We start from the raw sequence: 10,136 nt of genomic DNA on the forward strand, positions 1-10,136 counted from the left end.
CGTGTAGGGTAGCCACAACGGATCTGATACGCTGACAAAGTGAAGTAGATGCACTTGAAAAAATACCAGAGCTGGGCCACTGAGTTATGATTGAACATCCTGTGAAAATAAAGAAAAATGATATACTCCTTGAAAAATATCTTGATTTTGATTTTTGATGATTGCAAAGTCAATCATTTGTGAACATTCTCCGATACTCAAACTGCATCTGAACACAGGTGGAGAAGATTCCCTTACCTCTCAGTGACAGCAGGAAGGATGAAGAACATCCACAGGTGGATACCGAAAACCAGTATAACCTGGAAGATGAGCTTTCCCAAGATGCTCTTCCGCAAATAGAGTGCACGGTCAATGATCATGGTGCTGAACTGAATGAGGAGCATGACTAGAAACGCCTCGGGGACTTGGTCCTCAGACAGAGAGGAGGCTATGTCTGCTGCCGCCGAGTATTTCTGAGACAGAGCAAACATTTCACATTTAAATGGTTCTCAACTGGTTTCAAGTCAACAAGTCTTATTTAATTTGGTATCCTAAATGCAGTTGCATAATCTTATTATTTGCATTTAGAGTTCATGTTTTAACTTAGAACAGAACAGACTCAACACAGTGCTTGAGAAGGATTTGTTCCAAATCATGCCAAATTATGCAATTCCAAATGCAAATCCTGTAGGCATTCCTTTAAGATTTTTTGACTAAAGATGTAAGATTTTCTTTACTCACTCCAAAAGCCCAGAAACCGAAGATGATGATGATAAAATCCACCATATCAGTAAGAAACATAAGAGCGTAGACATCAGTAGCTGCCCGATACTCTGCATGAAGGATGTTCTGGAAGAATCCACAGGTTGGCTTATAGACATTCTTGACTCTGCACAGATGAAAACACACCACAAGATAAAATGAAAAACAGTCAAACCCAAAATATCTTATTATTTCACATCATGAATTCCACTACAAGATGAGCAGGGACCTGTGAATCAGCAGGGAACTGGTGATACAACATTGTGTCAGTTTCTGGATCATGATATGTAATATACCAATATTATTTGTAGTTCTGTTTAAGTTCAGTGTATGGGTATTCAAAATATACATTTCAATATTTTCTGCAATGGACTTTGCACAATTATTTTCTTATCTTGTGCACAGTTTGGATTTTGATGGAATAAAAATAATGGTGACTTTACAATAAGGTTCTATTTGTTAACATTAGTTAACTACATTAGCTAACATGAATTAATGAAAAATACTTCTAAAGCATTTATTATTCTCAGTTAATTTCAACATTTACTAATACATTACTAAGATCAAAAGTTGTCTATGTTAATTTTATTTAATGGACTTGAGCTAACATGAACAGTTGTATTTTTAACAGAGATCATTAACAAAGATAATAAATACAGTAACAAACGTATTGTTCATTGTTAATGTTAGTTAATACATTAACTAATGGGACCTTATTGTAAAGCGTTACCAAAATAACTGAGTGTGTGCTGACCAATGCCACAGTACACTTTGCCTTCTCGTAGCTTTGCTATGAATGGTGATCTACATTTTTTATATTAATGTGGAAAAACAAGTAAAATATTGCAACTGTGCAATACACAGCAACAAAATTTGTTTAATTCCATCCTGGAAAATCCAGTAGTTTTACATGGCTGCTAACTGGTCCAATCTGATCATTTATGATCATTAGATGATCTAGATGATTTATCAGGGCTGACAGACCATCATCAAACCAACTAGACTTTGATAAGCTGCAATGATCTAGTCTTTCCTGCTGGCTTGAGACAAAAGCAACAAGAATCTTACATGGATAAGAAAAGTCCTTTGAGTTTTCCTCCAATAGCATTCAATCGTTTTTTACTGGTGTCCTCGCTGCATTTCTTTGACTTCTTTTTCTTCTTCTTCTTCGGTTCTTTCTGTCTAGTGTCTGTGAGAGGATAGTTTATGTACATGTCAAAATAACACTACACATAATAGGTACAGGTACAGGTAACTCAGTACAATCTTATAGACATAATTTAGGTATATTAAATATATACTTATATCCTGTAATCATTTTTTTCCAACAGACCTTCTTCTGACTGTTTTTTCTTGCGGAAGCGAAGGAAACGACTCTTCTTCTTTCCACCCTCCTTCACTGTATCAAGGGTTTCTGTGGTATTTGTTTGTATGTCGGGCTCTGGGTCAGTCTGTAATTCAGCATCGGTCGGTGTTTCTGTCGATGGTGTCATTGACAGCACCTTCGTGTCGTGCTCTGCCTGTGCTCGGCTGTCCTCTTCATCTGAGAGCTGAAAGACATTCTCATCTCTTTCATTCTTGCTCTTCTCCGCAGATGAAAGATTGCTCCTCTCTTCCAGAGGGCCGTCCCAGAGACCATAACGCTGAGAGAGTCAAAATGAAAAACGCTGAATCACGAACAAACTAGATGCCAAGTCCTAATATAAGACAAATGGTGTTTGTAGATTGTAAATCTTCACAGAAACTACACCGTCATGGTAAAATAGCAAGATTGATTATGAATTCCATATAGAATGCCTTGATGTGTCAACATTGGATTTTATTTTTAAATTAGGCATGCAAAGGTAACTGCCATACCAATGCAAATCTTTTGAATTGGAAGAGATTTAAATAGAAACAATGAATGTTTTAACTCAACTTTTAAGATGGTAAGCATCTGAAATAGTTTAACTAGTCTAGGCTTGTTTTTTTTTGTTTTTTGTTTTTTTGAGCAGGCCAGACTGAATACCTGGAGAAGTGACCGGTGAAAGAAAAGGGCCAATAGCTGGAGCAAATCATAACGGATGAAGTTGTTAGTTTTCTCTAGGCCCAGGATGCGAGGAGGGAAGAACGGCTTGTCCTCATTTAACTTCAGCTCATACTCAGTATTCCACGGGAAGAAGCCAAACTGAAACAGGTATTTGACCACCACCATGACCTGCGGGAAACACAGGCCAGAGACACACAATAAGTTATTATTGTTCCACCCGTAACTGTTTTGCAAAGTTTTAAAGCTTTCAAAAGAATGTCCCTTTTATATAGAAAAGCATGTTCTGCTGTAAACAATAGGTCATACCAGCTTAACCCTTTAAAGCCTACTGTACCATATTTGATACACAAGGACCTCTAAATGATCATAACATGATCAAAACTTTGCTGAAAAAAACGTTGTACACAATCATCTACATGCCTTCTGTCATCTGATTGATAGTTTATCCTTTTTTTGAGCAGGTAAAAGGCCTTTTAGTGTAATTCTAAAAACCCTTCAACCCCTTCAGGTTGTGGTACATGTGTCTTTTTGCAGTGAAATCTTTGTAGATTTTTCTAAAGTAAACGTTAGAATAACTTTTATATTGTTACTGGACTGAAGAACCTTAAGAAAAATTGACTATCAATACATTCAAAAAACTATATATATATATATATATATATATATATATATATGCTATATGCAAAATACGATGAGGCCATCGCAACTGGCCCACCTTTACAGGTACTTAGCCCTGCACCAACTGTGAGCCAGTGGCATCACTTCTCCTCTCCTTCTCTCTTCCTTTCAAGCACCAGGTCAAAGAGTTGGTAGTTACAGCTGGTCGTCAGATGGGCACCCCCCTTCATTGGTGTTTCACCGATTTAAGCCCATGACACCTCGGGAAGGCTCGACAGCAGATCCAGCGTCCTGGATCTACCCCTGCTGACCACCAACAACTCTATGTTGTTGTTCGCCCTTCAATAGGTTGGCTCTGCCACCGCACCTCCCGCTGCATCCAGATCCAATGAGATGTTGTTTCAGCCTGTTCGGTAACCTTGCCTACCAGCTGTTTCCTGGCCATCCCTTCAATACCCAGCAGCCCAAGGGTTCTCCAGAGTGACTGCCCTTTGTTCCAACTCGTTCTGGTGAAACAACCCAGTCCAAGCCTGTCCTGGGCTACTGTCCCAACAATGTCCGCGCGCTGCAGCCGATCCTCAGCCTCCGTCAATGCTCTGCTGGCTGACCATTTACGGCCTGTCCTGACCACAATGCCTGCCTGGCGTACTCTTTCGTCCTTGCTGTCTCGCAGCATCATGGCCTGGCGTGTCTTTGCTGCCTTATACTCCTCGAGCACTGATGTCACCGACAGCTGCAGGTTGTGCTGAGGCCAAGACCCCTCTACTCCTCCGTCCTGCTGCAGTGCTCTCTCCTGTCCTGACAAACTGATTAAAGTGGTGCCCGCTAGAAAGTTTAACCTTCTTCCTTGCCTGTCCTACACCATCTGCCAACTGAGACAGGATCTTATCATGACGCCACCGGAATTTCCCATCTGCCAGACTTGACTGACATGCTGAGAGGACATGCTCAAGGTTGGCTTGCTTTCCACACAATGTGCAGCTGGGACTCTCTGCCATCCCCCAAATATGGAGGTTTGATGGAGTAGGCAGCACATCGTAGACAGAACACATCAAGAACTTTATCCGGCGTCCTTCCATGATCCAAATGTCCTGCCACGTCAGGGCCCTTTCTCGTACGCCCTCCCACCTTGTCCAGCTGCCCTGTTTTTTCATGGCTACAGCCTTAACATGTCGGATTTCCTCCTCTGCCTTACGGACCTCCCTCTGTACCATGCTGCGGCGCTCCTTTGGGTCAGCTTTGTTCCAGCTCGTTCTGGTGAAACAACCCAGTCCAAGCCTGCCCTGGGCTACTGTCCCAACAATGTCCGCATATATATTGTCTAAGGTTTCAGTAAACTGTTCCTTTTCTGACTATTATTTCATATGTCAAGCTTTACAGGGTTAATGTAGTCAAGCTGTTACTGAAACATAGCAGTTGGTTTATTTATGGCCCAAGGTGGTCTACCAGCCTTAATCAACTTGACCAAAATAGTCCACTAGGGTAACCTCAGTCCCACTGGTGGTTCGAATGGTCACCAGCACCAGCATGAGCAAGCTAGTTTTTTTAAACCTAAACTCCCGAAGCATGATTTGACAATAGAACAGAAATAAAGATTTCATTAAAAAAAAATTTACTTTTTAAAGGTAGTTAAAGTAGTGTTTTATATACAGTGGGTACGGAAAGTATTCAGACCCCCTTAAATTTTTCACTCTTTGTTATATTGCAGCCATTTGCTAAAATAAATAAACTAAAAAGCATTATCATGAACACAATATAATGATAATATAATGAGCATTATATTAACATTTTAATTTTTTTTTTTTATTATCTGAAACATATGCGACCTGTGCTGGCAAAATGAGTAAATGCAATGAGCAAATTTACAAAAATTAGTTACTGTTCATTCTCCATTAAAAGACTTTCAGAATGATGTATGATTTGTTGGAATCGAATGAAAAATGACTGAGTTACACCTGTTTGATGTCCATAGAGTCAGCAAAGTCAGTTTTGAGAAAAAACGAGTTAAAGTTTTCTGAAGGTTCCAAAGCAAAATCACAGAGCAACGTTGCATCTTTTCCTCCACTTCTTTTCTTAATAATTACTATATTAATAATCACAATATAGCTATTTTTTATTTTATCTTTGTTGTTATAAATAAGGAAATATGCAAAAAAAACAGCAGAACAAATATAAGAAAGAAACAAATAATGCATTACCTTTTTCATTTTACATCTAAACAAAAGCATTCAAGTAAGAAAAACGAATAATCAAATGTAAAAATCCCTTTAGTGTGTTCATTACAAATAAATTATTAAAACTACAAAAGCAGTTCAATCAAGAACAGCAAGTTGATTCCCTATTTTCTTTTATTGTTAGATTAACATTAATGAGACGGCCTATATATTAAGACCTACTGTAATGCACAGATTTAATATAATGTTACACATCAGATGCTTTCCTCCAACAGTTCCCCGAACGTTCACTTAAGACATACCAGATTATGTTTGCGTGAATACTTAAAATACTGTAATTCTGTGCATGTGTATATTTATCGGGATTGCGTGTTTCGGATGACAGCATGAGAAACGAGCAGAGAGAAGTTACTCCTCTCAGAAAACATACAAATAAAGGTAATTAAACATCTAAAATTATTATCTGGAGCATTGGGATCGCTAGACGAAGGCTTAATGAACTAATTTTTGTGAAAACCTCAAAAATGACTAAAATCGACATTTTTCACTTTTTTGCCTGTAGCTCAAAATTAGCCCGTGCGCATTCCGGCTCATTTTGCCAGAACGGGTCACATATCTGAATCAAATCACAAAGTCAATTTTACAAAGGCATTTTCCATTCCATTGCCCACCTCTGTATAGATGATAGCCGTCATCCAGAACCTCTTGGAAGGTCGTGGCACAGACAGCATTGCCCAAAGAAAGACGAGAATTGGCAGCACCAGTGAGATGACAGAGGCTGTCACCAGGTTATTGAGCACGATAATGAAATAACAGACCAGCTCTGAGTGCGCCGCCAGAACATTATAGAGCGCAAAGAGCAGCTTCAGCAGTCGGTTCTGGGACGAGTAGAACTCACGACTCTGTTTCAACTCCTCAACACTGAACGGCCTGGAACAGAGAATACAGAGACAATAACTAAACTGCAGAAACATATAGGGTGCCAAAATGGTATTTTACATAAAAATGAAGCCTATTTAATAACAACATCAATAAACATTTTCTCCATTAATGTAAAGCAAAAAGGTTTTATTTTATTAAAAAGTTGTATTCACATAATGTGAAATGTGAAAAATAAGTGCTGTACAACTAAAAAAAGCTAAGAAGGCATGGTCCTAAACAGATTTTCTTAAAAATATTATTTCTAACTCCAGAAATGTTTTCTTGAGTTTCACCCTTTAATAATGGCAGGAGATCATACAGTCATGTCATACAAAGCATTTGAAAGCAGCACCTCTCTGAAATCAGTTCACTTGCAGTTCTGGAGCGTCGAGGGCGGTGGGTGTGTTGGCTGTAAAATGGTTCTGTATCAAGCTCTAATGTGAATTCAGAGGACAGAGTTGTGCTGCTGAAGTCACGGGACTTTGGAAAACCACCCAGTGTCTCCAACTCAACCACACTGCAAAACAAATGGGACATTTGCTCGTAACTGACAGAAACTGAGTCATCCCACACTGAAATAACATTGGTCTAAAATCCTTCCCCACAAAGCTGTATATTAAACATCAAGTACTGTGTATTCTAATTAGCTGTGATTGTCCTGTGGCACAGAATGTTTGGGTCCAGCAAATTGCTTGTCATGTCTGGTTAGAACATGGCATAAAAATAAAAATAAATAATAAAAAAAAAAAATCTACTTAATCTAACATCCAAAAATAAATGTTTTATGAAACAGCATTGGAAAAAGACTGAGACCACCTTGAAAATCTGGGATTCAAAACCTAATTTAAAATTGGAAATAAACTAAGTTTTGTGATTTTGCAAAGTTTAAAACAGATAAGTTATAAGTAAGACAAGTTACTTAAGATAAGTTAACATAATTTTAATATGCTGATTTTGTGCTAAATTATTATCTATTATTATTGGTGCACAATTATTAATTGTGGTTCTTTATTTTCATTGATAAAATCAGCTTTTGCTGCTTAATATTCTTGTGGAAACTGTGATACATTTTCAGGATTCTTTGATTCTTTTTTAATCTTACATGCACCAAACCTTTGATTAAATATTAAGCAGCAAAAACTGTTTTCAACGTTGATATTGTTTCTTGAGCACCAAATCAGCATTTTAATAGGATCATGATGCACTGAATTCTGAAAATTGTCTGCTGAAAAATCAGCTTTGCTATCAAAGGAATAAATTACATTTTAAAATATATTGAAATAGAAAACAGTTATTTTAAATTGTAATAATACTTCACAATATTACTGTTTTTACTGTATTTTTGATAATAATAAATCATTTCAGCCTTGTTGAGCACAAGAGACTTTAAAATATTGTGGAAAAAGCTCCTGGAATATTACCAGATCACAAATCAGTTAAGTAAACTGGTGATAGTGACCATTTAAAGTCGTTGTACAAAAGGTCATTTGTATACTACAGATGAGCAAACGTTCTAAAAAATAACATTATCCAGATGAAAATGTACACTTTTGACAAATTCCTGGTTATGTACACATACTATCCATGTAGGAAACTGGCTGCTGGGCAGGTCAGACTTACTTGACATTACTGTTGAAGCGAACATTGTCTGTGTCAGTTTCATCGAGACATGTCTCAACAGTGAGATTCTCACTGTCCTGTGATATCTGATCATCCATGGGCTCTCTGGAGGGTCTCTGTAGATGGCACAGAATCCATGAGAACAATGCCAACGACGCATTGGATAATGTTTGAGTGAGTGAGTTACCCACCTGGCTGATGTTGTGAATGAAGAGGTAGCGCTCCTCAGAGAGGACCATGGAAGTGTCTACATACTGTAATAATACTTCACAATATTAGTGTTTTTACTGTATTTTTGATAATAATAAATCATTTCAGCCTTGTTGAGCACAAGAGACTTTAAAATATTGTGGAAAAAGCTCCTGGAATATTACCAGATCACAAATCAGTTAAGTAAACTGGTGATAGTGACCATTTAAAGTCGTTGTACAAAAGGTCATTTGTATACTACAGATGAGCAAACGTTCTAAAAAATAACATTATCCAGATGAAAATGTACACTTTTGACAAATTCCTGGTTATGTACACATACTATCCATGTAGGAAACTGGCTGCTGGGCAGGTCAGACTTACTTGACATTACTGTTGAAGCGAACATTGTCTGTGTCAGTTTCATCGAGACATGTCTCAACAGTGAGATTCTCACTGTCCTGTGATATCTGATCATCCATGGGCTCTCTGGAGGGTCTCTGTAGATGGCACAGAATCCATGAGAACAATGCCAACGACGCATTGGATAATGTTTGAGTGAGTGAGTTACCCACCTGGCTGATGTTGTGAATGAAGAGGTAGCGCTCCTCAGAGAGGACCATGGAAGTGTCTACATACTGCTTGGTGAGCAAGTTAAGCCACATAGTGAATCCGTCCACCATGGCCAGGAAAAGCACCCACAGGAACTTCAGTATGTCCAGAATCTTCTGCACTATATCACTGCCAGTGGCTTGAGATGCTGTAAAATCAGAATGATGCATTGGGATGTCATGTGAAATTCAAGGCACCTTCAAGCCTTTGCCCTGTTTTTCAGATGCTTACAGTTAGGTGGTAATAAATCTCCATATTTAAAAGGGGCTAGAGTTATTTTCAAATGGCTGTGCCATTAACCTAGATGTGTTATTATTAATTATTAGCTAGCTATAAACTATATATATTCATAATTGAACTAACTACAATTAACTTGCTCAGCAAAACTCTCCTCAAACTGTTGCTCTGCCATCAGAGCTAAAAGAGAAAACTGACCAGATGACAGAGTTTGCTCACCTGCATCATCTCCTTCCTCTTGCATCTCCTCTGCTTCTTTGGAGTTCCCATCAAAAACTGCTTCACCCTCCTCAGCATCATCTGCTAACCACCGAGAGAAATAGACAACTCAATATTCATTTGTAATATGATGAAGTCTGCAGCTGATTGCTTTGTTTCTCTATGTTTGTACTGCATGTTTCATATGCATATAGGTCAATGTTTAACCTGTAGCCTGAGAGGTTTGTTGTTTCTTTGCTTCCGCTCTCTGCTCTCTCTGCCTCTGCTGACGGTCTTTCAGGGCTTCTTTTGCGCTGGAGACCCAAGCCTGGTATGCCAGCTGTGGAAAACAGTTTATACACTCAAACTTTACACAAAAAACTGCCTTACCAAATATAGAACAGAGAACAAACTCAATACAAAGCGTGTCACCTGAAAGGCAGTCTGTTGACGAGGCTTCTGTTCCTCCGGAAAGGATTCATCTTCCTCTCCGCTGTCAGACTCAAACATGTAGTATTCCCCAGAATTCAATACTAAAACAAAAACATCATACTCATGCTTAAACTCAGCTCTAGCAGCACTGGAGCACAAAACCACAAAACCAGTCTTAAGTCGCTGGGGTATATTTGTAGCAATAGCCAAAAAAACATTGTCCGAGTCAAAATTATTGATTTTTCTTTTATGCCAAAAATCATTAGGATATTAAGTAAAGATAATGTTCCATGAAGATATTTCGTAAATTTCCTACTGTAAATATATTAAAACTTAATTTTTGATTAGTAATATGCATTGCTAAG

At 38.2% G+C, this 10,136-nt stretch overlaps 1 protein-coding gene across 1 annotated transcript in view; it reads right to left on the minus strand.

Annotated features, from left to right (window-relative positions):
- LOC107685863 (piezo-type mechanosensitive ion channel component 1-like) overlaps positions 1 to 10,136 on the minus strand; it is a 153,988-nt gene that overhangs the window by 15,180 nt on the left and 128,672 nt on the right. Inside the window, exons 31-45 of the mRNA XM_016482599.1 lie at positions 9,772 to 9,872; positions 9,568 to 9,679; positions 9,361 to 9,444; positions 8,868 to 9,052; positions 8,682 to 8,792; positions 8,295 to 8,357; positions 8,104 to 8,219; positions 6,836 to 7,000; positions 6,234 to 6,492; positions 2,750 to 2,938; positions 2,075 to 2,384; positions 1,810 to 1,930; positions 721 to 868; positions 238 to 452; positions 6 to 99 (exon numbers count right to left, since the gene is read on the minus strand). Coding sequence (XP_016338085.1) covers positions 6 to 99; positions 238 to 452; positions 721 to 868; positions 1,810 to 1,930; positions 2,075 to 2,384; positions 2,750 to 2,938; positions 6,234 to 6,492; positions 6,836 to 7,000; positions 8,104 to 8,219; positions 8,295 to 8,357; positions 8,682 to 8,792; positions 8,868 to 9,052; positions 9,361 to 9,444; positions 9,568 to 9,679; positions 9,772 to 9,872 — 2,273 coding nt within the window. The remainder of the gene's footprint in view (positions 1 to 5; positions 100 to 237; positions 453 to 720; positions 869 to 1,809; positions 1,931 to 2,074; positions 2,385 to 2,749; positions 2,939 to 6,233; positions 6,493 to 6,835; positions 7,001 to 8,103; positions 8,220 to 8,294; positions 8,358 to 8,681; positions 8,793 to 8,867; positions 9,053 to 9,360; positions 9,445 to 9,567; positions 9,680 to 9,771; positions 9,873 to 10,136) is intronic.

Source organism: Sinocyclocheilus anshuiensis, unplaced genomic scaffold, assembly GCF_001515605.1.
Source record: "Sinocyclocheilus anshuiensis isolate Anshui unplaced genomic scaffold, SAMN03320099.WGS_v1.1 scaffold1018, whole genome shotgun sequence".
Taxonomy (NCBI): domain Eukaryota; kingdom Metazoa; phylum Chordata; class Actinopteri; order Cypriniformes; family Cyprinidae; genus Sinocyclocheilus; species Sinocyclocheilus anshuiensis.